The following is an 18,311-nucleotide window of genomic DNA, read 5'->3' as shown; positions in this document are numbered from 1 at the left end:
TGGGTATACATACTCCACATACATGAATAATCCATTAGCTGCCTTGCTCAAATTTATATTACCCATATTCCATCATTGTCTTTGCAACTGTATGTATTATGTTTTCTTTACTGTACAGCACCAGGAAGATGCTGCACTATATAACTCCAAATCAATAATAACCTATAACCCACAGCTGATCAGATTAAAGAGTCCTTTTCAATTATTTTTGATCAATAGTAGAGCATAATGGAAATCAAACAAATGGATGGTACATCATGTAATATCACATGCATACATGAAAAAGGGGCACAGGGGATTTGGGCACTGAGAAATACCGATAGTAGCATATCGGTAACATTACCAATTACTACTATTGAATATAATGCATAGTAGAACACTACTCCCCCCCCCCCCCCCCCCCCCCAATCATCAGAGCCCCATGTTAAGTTTTATAAGCACACTGAAGCATATCTCTACAAACATTTTAAACACACACACACACACTATACACATACATTTCTTCTCTAGCTCATCATCGTCCAGCAGTAGGCTAACCACCTCTTTTGGTTTTAGAGTATCTGGTTTAAAGTTTCCTCCAGAAATCACCACACGCTGGATCTGCAGAAGAGACACCAGAGAGCCTGGCAGTTAGTAAGTGGTAATTGCTGCATGCAGAATCAGGCGTACAAAATCCAGAAACCATAACACAGGAAACAAAACCACAATTTCAGGTCTTCGTGACTTCAAAATATTCCTGTCAAATAAAACAGATTAGTACCCTCTTTCCCTGAAAATAAGACCTACCCTGAAAATAAGCCCTAGCTGGATTTTTGAGCATGCTTGAAATATAAGCCCTACCCCAAAAATAAGCCCTAGCGGAAGTTAAAGAGGAGGAAGAGGCAACCAGTAAGTGGGGACACAGTGGTACAGTGCCAATCGGGCAGTGAACCTGTCATCCCAGTACACAGCAAGGTTATCAGCTGTGTGCAGGGAAGACAGGGCAGGTGCCTGATCAGTACAGTAGCATACTTTCAAATCCATGAACATCACAGTACACAGGAAATGTTCTGCTGAGAGACACCTCCTAATAGAAATATAATACATCCCCTGAAAATAAGCCCTAGCACCTCTTTTAGAGCAAAAATTAATATAAGACACTTATTTTCGGGGAAAGACAGTATTAACCATTCCAGACCCAGAGACATTTTTTTTGCATCCCAGCAGTGGCAATACAGTATTTTTTTAACCTTAAAGGGAACCTAAAGTGAAAGGGATATGGAAGCTGCCATAGACGTCGTGTAACAAGTTTATTTACTTTTTTAAAGTATATGAAATTAATCACTCATCAATTATAGTACACCTGAACTGAGAGGGGCATGGCGGCTCAAATATTTATTTCTTCTAAACAATACCAGTTGCCTGGCAGTCCTGCTGATCTCTCTGACCGCACTAGTGTCTGATTCACACACCTGAAACAAGCATGCAGCTAATCCAGTCAGACTTCAGTCTTCGGCCTCTAAAACTTTAGCCACAGACCCTGAATAAGCATATGCAGATTACATGACCCCGACAGAAATCTGTCAAGATTAGATGCATGCTTGTTTTAGGTGTGTGATTCAGACACTACTGCAGCCAAAGAGATCAGCAGGACTGCCAGGCAACTGGTATTGTTTAATAGGAAATAACTACAGCAGCCTCTATATACTTCTCGCTTCAGGTTCCGTTCTTCTCCAAGATGGGCCATACCACTTTACTTCAACCACTTCATTTCTGACATAGCAAATTGCCTGTTGTATTTTACTTAACTGAGGTTTACATAACTTTTTTCACATGTACTTAAATACTCAAAAAGCCATCACATAAATCTACAATGTTTTAGGCATAGGAGTTTCATCACTATGACAGATTTATTGTGGTTAGCTGGAAATAGTCCCATTACTATATTATAGAAATGGGAATTGCCCCTGCTGATTGAGGAATTTGCCAGTTCCAAAGATATTATATTGATACGGTAATGTATCCAGTAACAGCGCCGGCAGGAAGTAAACAGAGGTCATGTCCTGTATAGGGCAGCGCTGTTACCGGATACATTACCCTAGTTGCTTTCGCCGCAAGTCTCCGCTGATGTGCGCAGCGATATGCCAGCATAAACTGCAGGGGTGTCCAGACTTTAAGGTGGGGGCCAGGAGTGGCAGCAGATCAGGTAAAGCGGGCGGCTGAGCGAGCGGGCGAGCATGCGGGGGGGGAACTCTGTCACTAGGTCTTATTTTCGGGGGATGTCTTATATTTCAAGCATGCTTGAAATATAAGCTAGGTCTTATTTTCGGAGGATGTGTTATTTTAGGGGAAAGATGGTATCTATGCACTGATGTTAAGGTGCTATAACTGCTGCACATCGAAACCCCTGCATGTGTAAGCGCAGTTTCTGAGTGTAGACATATATGTGGAAGAATTTAGAAATCATAACCATGACAGATCTGTCACTTCTTACCTCACTTTTCTCTTTTGCTCTCTGAAGGATTCGCTCTTCTATGGTACCTTTACAAATCAGTCTATAAACAGTGACTTGCTTGGTCTGACCCAGGCGGTGAGCTCGGTCCATGGCCTGCTGGTCCACTGTTGGGTTCCAGTCACTATCATAGAAGATCACCTAAGCACACATATACAGTATAAGCAGGCAGGCAAGTTTAGGTAATTTCATTCAACTGCATTGACTACTGTACATTGACTACATACTGTACATTCCATTCTGTGTAGCTTCTATATTTCAAATGTCTTTTTTTTCCTTAGGCAATAATTAAGTAGTACATCATAGATGTTAGGAGATGGTTATGAGATGATCACTCACACATGAAAAGAATGTGCTCCCATTAGTTCTCCCTTTCCTGCAGAGAACGCACAACTGATGTTTTCTACCCTCTGTACCACAAAGCCGGTAAGAAGGGCACTAGGCGCAGCCGGTATTTTGGATGCCGTTATTGGCTGCTATGTATTTAGCAGCCATAGTGGCGCCCAATGTATCATTTTGGTGTTTGCCTGTAGGTGAACTCCAGCTATTGGTGGAGTGATGGGGAGCAAAAATAGGCACTCGGCTTTAATATATAGCCGAGGGGGTAACTAGGCACTGCGTTATTGGGTTAGTGTTAGGTATATACATAGAGGTGGTTAGTGTTAGGTGGGATTGAGTGTGAGAATTAGGTTGCATAGAGAAATAGTAGAATATCGGTATAATTACCCATATTCTATCATCGCTATTATCACAGAACCTTTTTACTATGCATTTTATTAAATTAATGCTTTGTGCCACTCCAACATGTCGTAACTGATCCCTGCTACTTGCCCCATGTAGTGCTGTAATCACTGAGCCTTGCTGCCACCTGTTCCATCATTCTCTGCAGTCACTGATGCTCTCCCTCTTTACTTTGCCCCAGCCTGTTCTGTCATCACTAAACTCAGGTGACAACCGTCTCTGCCTACTCTTCTACCACTGATTACCTCAGCCCCTTCTCTCATCCCACTTCACTGTGATCAGTCTCCTGTCCTATCTGGGCTCATGTCCACAGATCTGTTGACTCCTGTTCCATCATGCTCTGCTATCACTAACTACTGCTACCTAATCTCCCATCTATCTCTGCAAGCAAGCGATGTATGGGCAGATCGACCATGGAACACAGCGCTCTCTGACAGGGGCGTTCCTACCATTGAGCGCAGGGGGACGTGGTGCATCGGGTGACTGACAGCGAGGGGGCGTCACCACGAACCCTCACAGCGGCAGAGCAGGAGGGGAAGCAGCGCTAGGAGGGGCAGCAGGGACAGCGGCGGGGAGGGGGCCCAGAACCCCCCCTCACCTGGGTCCACTCCTTCTGCCTCTCTCCCTCTCCATAATTTAGCGGCAACTGCAGGGTCAGCGGGTGGAGATTTACTCACCTCACTTCCGCGTTCCAAGCGCTGGAGCGCAGCGTCATGTCGTCACAGGTCTCCGTCTCCAATGCCGTCCACCGTGCTTCCTGATTAGCGGAAGCAACATGAGCAGCATTGAAGGCTGAGACCTGTGACGATAGTAACGCTGCGCTCCAGCGCTTGGAACGCGGAAGTGAGGTGAGTGATTCTCCGCCCGCCGAGTGGGACCCAGAAAGAGGGGACCCAGGTGGGGGGTGGATCTATCAGGAAGCAGCTTAGCGATGCCGCCTCTGCCGCCCACCCGAATGTAAATGAAACCAACCAAAGTGTTGCGGCACCAATTTATCAGAATCGAGAAAATTATCAAATCGGATGGTGGTTGCTCCACAAAATGGCTAAATGTGTAGGCACCACACATTTTCACACACCTCTAAACTCTCCATTGCCTAATCTATTGCTACTAGACATTATATTTAAAGGAATACTATCAATACCCAAGTGTTCTAAAATGACAGTGTGCAAATAATGTCTAAGTGGCTGTGTAAACATTTTCTTACTTTTCATGTTAAATATCAGAGGCAAAAGCTGTAATTTATTGAGGGTAGGATTTAGCTATATTGGGACAAATCAATTGCAGAATGGGTGTCTGCTTCAATGCACAGCCAGAGTTGCATATCAGACTACAGAAAGCAAATATCAAACATATCAAACTCTGAAAGCAAAAACAGTATGAAAAGCTGTGACAATTAGTTACATATCCTCTGCTCTCTTCAGACACTTCAGTCAGAAACACAGGACACAGGAGCTGCAGCTGTTGGGAGCTCTCTTCTCTGTCACACACAGAGCTACATATTGTTAACTGATCAAGTGTGAGGGGAATTTCCCCTCCTCATGGCTCAGTCAGCCTTCAGTTTTGGCGTCAGTAAACTTTGAAAGTATTTTGCTAACAGTAAACAAAGAAGTTGCTACTAAAATGTATACACCAGTACTTAGTAGCACTTCCCAAACAATTCCTGTGTCAATTGAAAAAAATATGTGAATCGATAGTATTCCTTTAATATAAACCTAGAATGGTACAAATCTAACCTCTGTAACAAAACCAAATTGGCAATTGCAGCTACAGTTTTGGATTTATCAGTTAGCAGTACACAATATTGTGTTATAGTAGAACACTAGTCAACTTTTTGACAGAACAGGGAAAGGTTAGAGTGGAATAGATGATGTAAACCTAACATGGTCCTATGCCCAGAATCTACTGTAAAATATATAAATGCTGATTGCAGTCAGTGCAGACTCTTTTTGTTCTCACTTTGTGCTGATAAAATGCCAGATCCAAGCCTGCAGCTCAACATCAGTCCCTGCCATGCCCTGTACTGAATGGCATGTCACTTGAGCACAGTATATGGTACAATAAAATTGTAGGCATTTTGCCCATGTAAAGTAGGCCTTAAAGAGACACTGAAGTGAAAAAAAAATGATGATATTATGATTTGCATGTGTAGTACAGCTAAGAAATAAAACATTAAGATCAGATACATCAGTCTAATTGTTTCCAGTACAGGAAGAGTTGAGAAACTCCAGTTGTTATCTCTATGCAAAAAAGCTATTAAGATTTCCGACTAACTTAGTCGTTGAGAGGGCTGTTATCTGACTTTTATTATCTCAACTGTAATTGAACTGTTTACTTTTCCTCTGCTAGAGGAGAGTTCATTACTTCACAGACTGCTCTGAAAGACTCATTTTGAATGCTGAGTGTTGTGTAATCTGCACATATTATAGAATGATGCAATGTTAGAAAAAACACTATATACCTGAAAATAAAAATATGAGAATATTTTCTTTGCTGCTAATCTTCTAGTAATTATTCATAGTACACAACCAATTCATTATATCATATATTTTTTTCCGCTTCAGTGTCTCTTTAAGCAGCTGTTGCAGTAAACGTAACCGAGAATCCTTGTTTTTGGACAGAAGAGGTTAGATAAAAGTCTCTACATGTAAGTGTGAGCAGCAACAGTTGCTAAATCAATACTGCGTGCCACGTTCTCAGTGGGCATTGCGCTGCGTTCACTATAAAAGCAGGAACGCAACACAGCAGAAAAAGTCTCACAGCATATGCACGCATTGCGTTGCATACAGTGAAGCATACAATCAATGAAAATTGTGCTTTACTGTAGCTGTTAATGGGCGTGTTTTGCAGTAATGCAGTGCGTTGCACCACGCTAGATGGGCTGAACATCGCATAGCTTTTACATTGTAGTGTGACACTCCACGTTACAGTGTGTCCACTACGTCACATAGCAACGCCACACTGTGAACGAGACCTTAACCTCCCTAGCAGTATGATTATTTTTGGATTTAAGGGTCTCAAAGCAGTGCAATTTTTTTCACATGTTTTTAGACCCTAAAAGCAGGAAAAAAATCATACCGCAGTGAGATCTGCATCAGCCCTGCACATTACTCACCTCCCTGGGACCCAGGGCTGCAATTCTCCCTCCATTATCCAGGTGGCACTGTGCCCCTATAGTGAGATAACCGTCTGTTATCATGATGACAAATGGTGATCTCTCCTCACCAGAAGAAGAATAGCCAGCGTCTGGATCCTGGGGTAGGTGAGTTGAAACGCCCCTGCTGCACTGCAGGCTCAGCGTTCACCTCCAGCCGGCTATCTCGAGACGCTCCTGGCTTCGTTTTTCCACCACGAGCCTGACTCGGAATTACCGCCAAGAGGGTTAAAGTTCTTGGTTTTTTTAAAAAAGGTGATAAAAGTCCTTAGCTTTGTGTAGAGATAGTTGTTAGTCAATTCAACACAAATGTGTTGAGTGTTAATTTGAAAAGGTCAATTTTAGACTTTTGATTTCTATGTCTCTATTAAGGAAATTAGCCGCACTTTCCAGTACACAGTGATGTCACAGAAAGTCAGTTAAAAACAGAAACATATGCAGCAGAAAAAAAAACAATCCCGATTTTAATCCTTTATCATGCTACTTTAATTTTAGTTTTTATTTTTATCTGTCTGCCAGTTGCAGATGCAGAGAATGAAGGAAATGACAGGAAGTGAGCAGACATTTCTGAAATAGCCATTATTTCGCCTCCGCCTAGTACAGTAGTTCTCCAGCTTTCTCTATTGTACAACATTAAAGAACTTCTAGAGAATGCACGGCAGCTCAGCTGAACTGGATTGCTTACACATCTGCCCTCTACAAAATGACCATAATATTCCATAGGCCAGATGGTATGTTTCCAATTAACTAAAACACCAGTTTTATGATGAAACTTTGCATGCCACAGGAATTCGTATGTCTAAAGCCAACACCCACTTACCGTATCAGCAGCTGTAAGATTGATACCGAGCCCTCCAGCTCTAGTACTCAGCAGGAAAACAAATATGTCAGTCCTAAAACAAAACAAATCACTATTAGAAATACAGTAAGAGGAACACGGGAGATGAATACACTGCTAAAGATAAACTATTATCCTATATTCTATCTTTCCTGAATAAGGGCCTATTTCCACTAGCATGCGTTCAAATCACGTTCGAAAATCTGCATCCGTTTTTAATGCGTTTTTAAATACGCATATCCATTTTTATGCGAAAATCTCCATTGCGATTTGAAAACTGTCGAGCAACATCACATGTCATGTGTACTGCCCAGCAACTCATTAGCATAATTATCTTAGCAATGACCCTGTGCTTGCTGGGTAAATCCACGTTCGGAACGTGGATACATGCAGCTCCATTGACTTACATTAGCCGCGATTTCGCATCCAGATCCACCCGCATGCGGAAAAATATGCATACCATCCAGATTTTTCCGCACCGCATCACGTCCAAAAATGCGCATTAAATGGAAATAGCTTCATTAACAGACATGTTGCATTTTGGACGCGGAAATTCGCATCCAGAATCCACATGTAGTGGAAATAGGGCCTTAATCTAAAGATTCCTCTTAACGGTAGCCATACATCTAGCGATGATGGGCAGATTCAACTAAGAGACAAATCTCTATTGGATTGAATCTGATTAGAGAGAGATCTGTCAGCTGCCCATACACTGCAGGCCGATTCCTGATTGTTTTTTTAGCATGAAAGTCCGCCAGGTCTACCGCCTCGCCACTGCCCCCTGGTGTTTAAATGTAACCCGTGTGTGCATTCATACATTACCTGTCCTGTGTCGCCCACCTTGCTGTGCCCATCCGTCTTCAGAATCTGCCTCTCTTCCATACACGCCGCCGATGCATAGCAAGTGGCGCATGTGTGATGTCACACATGTACCACCCCGGTGGCGTGTATAGGGCTAATGGAGGTGTGCTGGATTCAGAAGATGGATGGGCACCGTGGCACAGGCCAGGTACTGTATAAATGCACACATACATGCACATTTATACATTGCGGGAACAGAAGCGAGGCGGTGGATGCGGCGGACTGGGCCAATTTCAGCCTGCGGTGTATGGGCAGCTGACAGATCAGTCTCTGATCAGATTTGATAAGAAAGAGATTTGTCTCTTGGTAGAATCTGCCCATCATCGCCTGATATATGGGTACCCTTACTGTCACATCCTAAATGTTGCATTGTCAGTGTGTGTGCGTGAGCCCTCCTCACGATGGAATTATGTAAAACTAGCTGATGGCCCAGCGTTGCTCAGGTATGTATTTGGCTGGTGTTGGCTCCGCCCACTTTTTCTAACCTTAACACACAATTACTCAATGACCTAGTGTGTGAGCTTTGCGGTCTTTGGCATCAACAATTTGCATTGAAATGAAACAAATCTGATTGCTGTGGCTCCACCCCCTTTTCTGAAATTGAACCCCAATCACCCAATGACCTTCTGTACCAGGTATGAGGCTTGTGCCATAAACAGTGCAACAATGGAAGCAATTAAATATTCTCCTTGAAAATCAATAGGTGAATTTTGTTTGGCTTTTGTAGGCTCCACCCACTTTTCTGAATATTAATACCAGTCACTCAATTAACAACTGTACAAAGTTTGAGAATCCCACCATAAACAGTGTAAGAATGGCTGCAGTTTACATTTTCACAGTGAAATTTGTATTTGCCTCCACACACTTTTTGGTTATGGGGATAAAAAGTATCCTTATATGTTATTTCAGGTAATGTACTATGTGTGTGCCAAATTTCATTCAAATCCATTCAGCCATTGTTGCGTGATTGAGTAACGAATGCACAAACTTTCAGATGTAGAATATTAGTGAGATTATGGAAGATCTTAGATAAAGCAACAGGGTCCTCCTTTGATGTTTTTAACATTCTTATACTCTGAATGCTGCACTCCAACAAAGTACACATCCCAGATTTCTGCTGCCGGAACTGGTCTTTAATGAATGTTCCTGGTGACATTTTCCCAGCAGCACACATTTGCTGGGCTGTCTAGCGAGTAGCATATTGCAGGAGGAGGAAGGATACGTAGGAGAAACTGATGATATAGCTGCTGGGAACTACAACAGCACCAACTGATCTGAGGATAGATCATTTGTACAGCGGTGTGTCGACAACTGCAGGATCCAGTGAAAACACATTTATACTTCAATCGGGCAAGCACATGGGGCACAGTTTTACAGGATGGTGTGATTAAGAAGTGAGGTAAAAACTAAACAGGAAATGATAGCAACAACTTCATAATTATGTTGCCTTACCTGCTCTGGAAATCAGCCACCATATCTCGTCTCTCTGAGATCTTAGATGAGCCATCTAGTCGTATGTATGTGTGCTTCCGGTACACCATATACTCCTGTGCAAATAAAGGGGCTTCATAAGCTACATCTTTACTTTATAGAATAAAGGATTTCAAGGGTTGAAAACAGGCATTGAAGAACACAAGGAACAGTTTCTATGTGCGTTTAATAGAAAGCCATTTTATATTGACTGTGCATGGCATCAGGTAGGCTAACAGAAAAAGCAGGCAGGGGGAAATGAGGAGCTATGAATTAGTAAAGCATACCGTATACTTTGCTCTTGTTAATTTTGCAAACATGGCTAAGGTTTTATTTTTTTTTCATAATATAAAGCATAGGGAGAGGGTAAGGTTTAGAAAAAGGTTAAAGGGACACTGTAGCAAGAGGGATGTGAAGGCTTCCTCCTTTTCCTTCTGACCCATGCCAATTGCTTGGCTGTGCTGCTGATCTTGTGTCTGTAATACTTTCAGCCACAGAGCCAGAACAAGAATGAGTATCAGGTACTGTCATTAAAGCTTGGCCATATTAGCTGGTAGGGATGAGCGTTCTGTATCAGAAAGCTGTTCCGAATGATTCAGAACAGAACAAGAATTTGAAGCACAATGGATCGTGAAATAGGAAGTATTCAGCGCTGTAACGCACCATGGAAGGTAGCACACAGAGGCTGTGTCAAGGGTGATTAAACTCCCCAGCCATGATCCACTGTGCTGTAAATTCCTGTTCTGTATCATTCGAAACAGCGTGCCGTAACAGAAGGCTCATCCCTATTAGCTGCATGGTTGTTTCAGGTGTGTAAGTAGACACTACTGCAGCCAAATGGATCAGCAAGACTGCCAGGCAGTATGCATGCTTTCAAAGGAAGAAAATATGGCTACCCCCATATCTCTCTTACTATAGAAAAAAAATTTGAGGTTATAGTTAGGTGGCAGGAAAGGGTTAGGAAAGGGGGGGGGGGTTGGTTTCAGTAATTGGTTAACATGAAATATGGGGTGGGCTGGAATTAGGTATCAGTAATGGATTAACATGAAGGAAAAAGGGCAGCGGGAAGTGGGGTTGTTGCTAGCATTAGAAATCAGGAAGGAGTTAAAGGGACACTTAAGGCAGGAATAAAAAATCAGTTTTACTTTTCCTGGGGCTACTACCAGCCCCCTCCAGCCGTCCCGTGCCTCGCAGTCACTCACAGATCCTCTGGTCCCCTGTCGCCAGCTAGTTTCGTTTTTGCTGACAGGCCCAACAGGCCTGGCCACACGTATTTTTCTTTGCATTCCTGTCCGCAATAGCGTATTGCGCCTGTGCAGGATGCTATTGAGGACGAGAACATGAAGAAGGATACACGTGGCCAGGCCTGTTGGGCCTGTCAGCGAAAACGAAACTAGCTGGCGGCAGGGGACCCGAGGATCTGTGAGTGACTGCGAGGGCACGGGACGGCTGGAGGGGGCTGGTAGTAGCCCCAGGAAAAGTAAAACTGATTTTTTATTCCTGACTTAAGTGTCCCTTTAAAGGGAAGGTCCAAGCAAAATAAAAAAAATGAGTTTCACTTACCTGGGGCTTCTACCAGCCCCATGCAGCCATCCTGTGCCCTCGTATTCACTCACTGCTGCTCCAGTCCCCCGCTGGCCGGTTGCCGACCTCGGAGGTCGGCGGGCCGCATTGCGTACATTTTTACGCATTCCCGCTAGTGCAGGAACATTAACACATACATTTTTACGCGTTAGTGGTTCAATCCGTAAAAATGTATGCATTGAACCAGTAACGCGTAAAAATGTTTGTGTTAATGTTCCTGCACTAGCGGGAATGCGTAAAAATGTACGCAATGCGGCCCTAAGTTGCCAGCGGGGGACTGGAGCAGCAGTGAGTGACTGAGGGCACAGGATGGCTGCATGGGGCTGGTAGAAGCCCCTGGTAAGTGAAACTCGTTTTTTTATTTTGCTTGGACCTTCCCTTTAAGATTTGTGAGGGAGGGGAGGCTTCAGGAAGAGGTTAGCATTGTCGGATAAAAGGGCTAGCTGTCTGGAAGGGGTTGTAATTAGGTATAAGGATAGGTGTCAGGAAGAGGTTAACAGAAGGGAGGTTATGATTATGCTTCAGGAACATGATATATCAATAAATGATTGATCAGGATTATGCAATCAATTGGGAGTATCACTAAATAATGAATGCAAATAGCACAGCATTGACAGCCGAACCAGCGGAATATTAGGAAGCATATACAAAGTACTTGGCACCCAATCCACAGGATGGGCATGAAATATAGGGGCACCTGGGAATAGCCAATAGGAGAATTTTGGTATTTTACTGATATACTACTATTTTAGAGTATTATTTTTCATTTTATTCATTAATAAAATATTAGCAGAACTTATCGATACTTTACTACAGCAAAATGCCTAACCCTAACCACACCCACCCCTTCCCCCCATCCCCCCGGACACCTAACCAAACCTTAACCCCACAATGGCTAACCTTAACCTCCCCCCCCAAACTTTAACCCCGCCCCCCAACTGCTACCCACTGTAAAAACTATGCAAAAAATGATAATTTTGGGGTTTCACAGGAAAAAAAAAACTACAAGCTATTTGTCATATTGTGCCTCCTTTTTATGGGGTGCCTAAATGTCACAGTATTGCCGTTATTTATAAAGTCGCCTACGGCGGCGCCCAAATTTCTGCCAATATTGGGCACCCAAGTTTCCTGCTTCCTCCCCATGCACTGAGAGTCCTGCCAGCCTTATATAACATTGCAGCACCCTACCTCCAGCAAGTCAATCATCCGAGTCATCTGAGAGTAAATGAGCACTCGGTGTCCTTGTGACTTGAGACGCGTTAGCAGCAGGTCTAGTGCATACAGCTTTCCACTGTCCGTGATCAGACTCTCCTTGTCTGTAAAATAAAGTGAATATTTATGTGAGAAAGGGGTTTAAGAAACAGCAATAACGAACTGAAACCAACAGCGATTGTCATCACAGACAGATCTCTCATATAGAATGGCTATCTATGAGTGGTGGCAAAGACAGTGCCAGGACTCCCCACAAAGACAGGCCTGGCACACACTGATATCATGTACAATATGAAGCGTTACTTCCCACATTAGTCATGGCAGAGAGTGTTTACAGCATGCCATAAACAAGCAAAGCGAGATCTGGCGATAGCCGTGGGATGGATTAAAAAATGAACGTTCGGTCAAATGAACAAGGGTTGCTCTAGAATAGATAATACCTATAAAATGACCCTTTAGTGAGAGAGACATGGAGGCCGCCATATTTATTTGCTTTTAAACAATACCTCAAAGTACAACTTAATTAACTACAACATCAAAGTACAGATTCATTGTTGCAAGACAGCATGGTAAATAGAAACAAAATGTTCCATCACCATTATGTTAAGATTTCTATGGTGTATACTGCCACCTGCTGGTTGAATCAAATTAATTCTCATTTACTACTGAAAGTGACAATGCTGTTCATTGCCGGTACAAGGCAGTCCCCTGCTTACGAACAACTTGAGCTACATAATTTCAGAGATACACACAAAGTTGTCGTGTGCCTATGAATCGGCCGCCGGGAGATTTGGGCGCAGGGTAAAGTAAATAAACCGCTTACCCTGCTCAAGTTCCGGCGGTGTTAATTACTATTTCCGCTCCAGGCCGCCATGGATAGTGGGGAAAGATGTTATTCGGCTTCCAGCTATTCCCGGTGGCTGAATTACAGTGTTTTATAGTAATTTGTGCTCAGTCTTTTGACGGTGGCCAAATTACTCACTGAGCGCCACTATAGCCATAATTCCTATTACACCCTATGGTGGCGCTGGCTGCGCCCAAATCTCCTGCGCTGTTTTTACATCGCTCGAAGTTTGTCCTCATGTACATATTATAAAATACTGTTTTTTTATTACATATTTTTGTTGATTAATGTTACAGTATTGTATAATCTGTTATAAGTAGCATAAAACACCTCAAAAGTTAATCATAAATAAATATTAATGTACAAAATATACTTTTAATTAAAAAAAATTGAATTGAAATAAAGCACCACTCTGTAAACTTTAAAGAAAATGAAACACAATTGACTGAAGACAAGCCTAGCTACAGAAACTCTCCCTGATTCCTATGTATTCTTATGGGCTTGGGAGTGAGGAACCTGCAGCCACATTTCTATCTATCTGAGCACGGTTTCCTGTGTGGCTGATGATGCCTCAGAACAATGTACACATGTATATGTATCAGGCCTGTTATCTGGCTGTTTGGCTATCGCTGCAGAGAGGGGCTGAGATTGCACTGTCCCACCACACTCCCCAATGGCGCAGACAGAAAATAGATGGGGTGCTGAGAACAACCTTGTAACTTTACTTCAGGAAAAAGACGCATCCTGTTTGCAGCTCTTGTCATAAACAAAACTTTAAAACAATACTCTGCTGACTCTCTCTTCTGCTTAACCCTTTCCCACAGGATCTTCAACAGAACATCACGCTATCATGGTTAAGAAAAAAGGGGGTGGGGGGGGGGGGGGTGATACCAAAACAGAATCCTAAAAAATGTAAGCTAAACATAGATCCTATCATTGCAACAGAATGCAAAATTTTATAATGTGGGTTGTATTTTTTTTTATCACATAGGACAGTGCTGTCCAACTTCATGGGCATGGAGGGCCATTTTTTTTTCTGACCCCATGGTGGAGGGCCGAAGGTTCTTGCTGGAGCCGCAGCCCCCCCCCCCCCCGCAGTAAAAAAAAATGCAATTAAAGGACAATTAGATTGGCAGCACTTTCCACAAAATGCAATGCAATTGGCAACAGATCCCCACAAAATGCAATTCAAGAGGTCATTGAAGTTGCGCGCGCTGAAACACAAGGGTACCGTTCTGCGTAGAGTACGCGCGCCGCGCCGAAAAATGGGTGTGGCCATGGACCAGAATGTGGGTGTGGCCATGGGTGGAGACAAATTTACATGAAGTTAGCAATGTGGGACATTAGATCAGGACAGTGGTGGCAAACCTTTTGGAAGCCGAGTGCCCACACTGCAACCCAAAACTCACTTTATCGCAAAGTGGCAACAGCAATCATGATGCCCCCAACAAGACAAATTTAGCAATCATGAGGCCCCCAACAAATCATGAGGCTCCCAACAAGACACATTCAGCAATCTTGAGGCCCCCAACAAGACAAATTCAGCAATCATGATGCCCCCAACAAATCATGAGGCACCCAAGAAGACAAATTCAGCAATCATGAGGCACATAAATAGACAGCATTTCACATAAATAGGCAGAATGCCCCCTTAATATGGTTGACACCTCTCACCTGGCTTTTAAATTCTCCTCTACTGGCTGCTGTGCCTGGCAATAGTGTTTTTGGCTGGATTGGGGATGATGTGTGGGCTGAAAGGCCTTGCGGTGATGCTGTGGCCGGGCTGGCGGTGATGCTGTGGTGTGGCCAGCTGAGGTAGTGACATGTGCCCCCCCAGTTAGATAGTGACATGTGCCCCCCCAGCTGAGGTAGTGACAGGTGCCTCCCAGTTAGATAGTGACAGGTGTCCCCCCAGCTGAGGTAGTGACAGGTGCCCCCGAGTTAGATAGTGACAGGTGCCCCCCAGCTAGATAGTGACAGGTGCCCCCCAGCTAGATAGTGACATGTGCCCCCCAAGTTAGAGACAGGTGCCCCCCCAGCTAGATAGTGACATGTGCCCCCCAAGTTAGAGACAGGTGCCCCCCAGCTAGATAGAGACAGGTGCCCCCCAAGTTAGATAGAGACAGGTGCCCCCCAAGTTAGATAGAGACAGGTGCCCCCCAAGTTAGATAGTGACAGGTGCCCCCCAAGTTAGATAGTGACAGGTGCCCCCCAGCTAGATAGTGACATGTGCCCCCCAAGTTAGATAGTGACAGGTGCCCCCCAGCTAGATAGTGACAAGTGCCCCCCAAGTTAGATAGTGACAGGTGCCCCCCAGCTAGATAGTGACATGTACCCCCCAAGTTAAAGACAGGTGCCCCCCAAGTTAGATAGTGACAGGTGCCCCCCAGCTAGATAGTGACATGTGCCCCCCAAGTTAGAGACAGGTGCCCCCCAAGTTAGATAGCGAGGTGTCCAGTCCCCATTACCTGTCATCAGCGCTGTCCTCTCCCGTGTCCCCGCTGGCGCTGCCTCAGCTCAGACCTCACAGATCGCGGCGACTGAAGAGAGCAGAGTGCGCATAGCACCCGCGCGGAGGAACTTCACATGCGGAAGTGACAAATGATGTCACGTCCGCATGTGAAGTACTCCGTGTATGCGGGTACTACACATGCGCACTCTTCTCTCTTCAGTCGCCGCGATCTGTGAGGTCTGAGCTAAGGCAGCGCCAGCGGGGATACGGGAGAGGACAGCGCTGATGCAGGCCATCGGGGACACGGGAAAGTGCGCGTTTTGAGATTGCAGGCATGGCGCCTATAGCGGAAGCCATGCATGCAACTCAGGGAGATGAGCGGGCCGCAGCTGGAGGCCTGGCGGGCCGGATGCAGCCCGCGGGCCGCCAGTTGGACGGCGCTGACATAGGATATAGTCTGACAGACCGAAACAGCGGTCTGTCGTTGTATCCTCTGCCTTATCTGATGTGATCAATAAAAGAAGCTTTATATACATCGGTGGTGCCTGCACGACTTGTTTTCTACATTGAGGGCTCTGGTGGTGTGGAGAGCCGACTGCCTGGGCACACCATCTCCTATACATGGGTGCTGTCTCAACCTTCAATACTGCTTTCATAGGATATAGTCTGTATTGGTATTTTGCATATTTAATATTTACCACTTGCTGCCAATAGATGGAGCTCTAAACTATAAGTGCACATTCTTGCTTAATGACTTCCAACTACCTCATTATTGAATAATATGCTCCTACCAGCTCCCCACAAAAATATCAAGAAGGTAAGGCAGTGCCTGGTTTTCTAAACAGAATGCTTTGCACATTGAGCGGGAAACAATCTGGTGAAGAATTATTTAAAAACAAATTAGAAAATAGTTGCAAGAGATATATTAAGGCTGCTGCGTTCACAGTGTAAGCAGAAAGTCAATGGAATGGGAGTCGCGCCACACATTGTACGCCTACAGTCGACAAATGCTTCACAGTCACTGTATGGGCCTGTTTCCACTAACGTGTTCATTGTATGGGAAACAGATGCATGGTGCAGAAATCTGCAACTTGCCATCCATAATTTTTCTGCATCAGAAGAATCACGTTTAGTGGAAACAGGTCCATAGGCATTAACTGGAGTCAGTTTTTCTGCATCCAGAATCCACGTGTAGTGGAAATAGGCCTTAAATGAGCGTGTTTTGCGGTAACACACTGCATACAGTGCATTGGGATGCTGAACGCCGTTAGAATACACCATGTAACGACGCCCAAATAAATACAACATTTGAAATGTAGGCAGTAACTTAATAGTTTTGTCAACTAAACTTTAAGTTTAATAACCTTTTAGTTATTTATATTAGCAAACTTACATTTTTAGTCTCCATCCAGCTGTGATTGTGCAAACAAGGCAGATATACAGTATGTATATTTGCTCTCATGACAGCAGCCACAATGCAGGTGTTTGGTGCAGCTTGCACCTGCTCACAGTCATCTAACAGTGGATCTAGACACACCCAGTTACCACAGTCTAATTCAGGTGCTCAATCAGCTAAGCCATCACAGAGGAAAATTGTCATTTTTACCCACTAAGGTTTTGATTTCTTTTAACATGTTACAATATAACAAATCAAAGATCTAGAATAGAATACTGCTTATCTAACAACTGTTTTCATTACTATAACTGACCATCAGATGATTATTTAGCCTCTTATACTAATCACGGTATAGCTGAGGCAATGTAGGGCACATGCCTAAATGACTATAAATTACCATGTGCGAGCCTACTACCAACCGTGTCAGCTAACCATCTGCTGAACAAATGGCCATTCATACTCTCCAATGAATAACTATTCCCAGCCAAAAACCAAATTTGTTGGATGGAACCAGAATAATCTGCTCTAAATCTACAATTTGACTAAACGTCTGAAAAACAGCACGGAGATTGGGAAAAGTGTTCCACAATACCCAAAAGCTTCAGTCCTGGTACACATTTACAAAAATAATGTAACCGAGTGATTGTCATCTCAAGTACCCACCATAAACAATGACACACAAGTCTTATCTATACCTTGTAATGACAGAGCAATGACGACTATCACAAGTTTTCTCTCAATCACTGAATCCGGGAAGAACTGTTAACATCCAAATGACTGACGTCCTAAACCAGAATAACTGGTTATATGGATCTGCTCAACTTTAACAGGTTTAGAAATCAGACATGATAATCTGTTTTTCCTATTCAGTATCTTCACTGCTGCCTCCTCATGGCTGACACATGCCACTGAGGAAGACCTGCCAACTGGCGTGTCCAAGAAGACCTATTTTGTTCACTAATAGGGATTTATACTTTTTGCCCCACTCCCCTCCTCCCGCTCCCATCATCTCATTTCCCCCCGCATACAACAACCACTCTTTTACCATCTGCAGCACCCCCTGTACAATCTGCCCCCCTCTTCTAGTAGCTCTCCATGTGTAGCCACAATGCCCAGTTCATGTGGAGCACCCATACTGTATGTAGAATTTCCTGCTCTTCAATGTGCAGCCATCAGCTTTTCCACATACATTTTCCACCCTCCTGTGTGCAGAACCCCCTTTCTTCCACTCCCATATGGACCGCTGCCCCAGGCCATGGCCTATGTAG

At 44.0% G+C, this 18,311-nt stretch overlaps 1 protein-coding gene across 1 annotated transcript in view; it reads right to left on the bottom strand.

The window, feature by feature from the left end:
- INO80 (INO80 complex ATPase subunit) overlaps nt 1-18,311 on the bottom strand; it is a 155,504-nt gene that overhangs the window by 11,288 nt on the left and 125,905 nt on the right. The window contains exons 27-31 of the mRNA XM_068253371.1: nt 12,328-12,455; nt 9,538-9,632; nt 7,207-7,279; nt 2,474-2,632; nt 498-600 (exon numbers count right to left, since the gene is read on the bottom strand). Of these exons, the coding sequence (XP_068109472.1) occupies nt 498-600; nt 2,474-2,632; nt 7,207-7,279; nt 9,538-9,632; nt 12,328-12,455 (558 nt within the window). The remainder of the gene's footprint in view (nt 1-497; nt 601-2,473; nt 2,633-7,206; nt 7,280-9,537; nt 9,633-12,327; nt 12,456-18,311) is intronic.

The sequence above is a fragment of the Hyperolius riggenbachi genome, chromosome 9 (genome assembly GCF_040937935.1).
Source record: "Hyperolius riggenbachi isolate aHypRig1 chromosome 9, aHypRig1.pri, whole genome shotgun sequence".
Taxonomy (NCBI): Eukaryota; Metazoa; Chordata; class Amphibia; order Anura; family Hyperoliidae; genus Hyperolius; species Hyperolius riggenbachi.
This window is presented reverse-complemented; position numbering and strand designations above follow the sequence as displayed.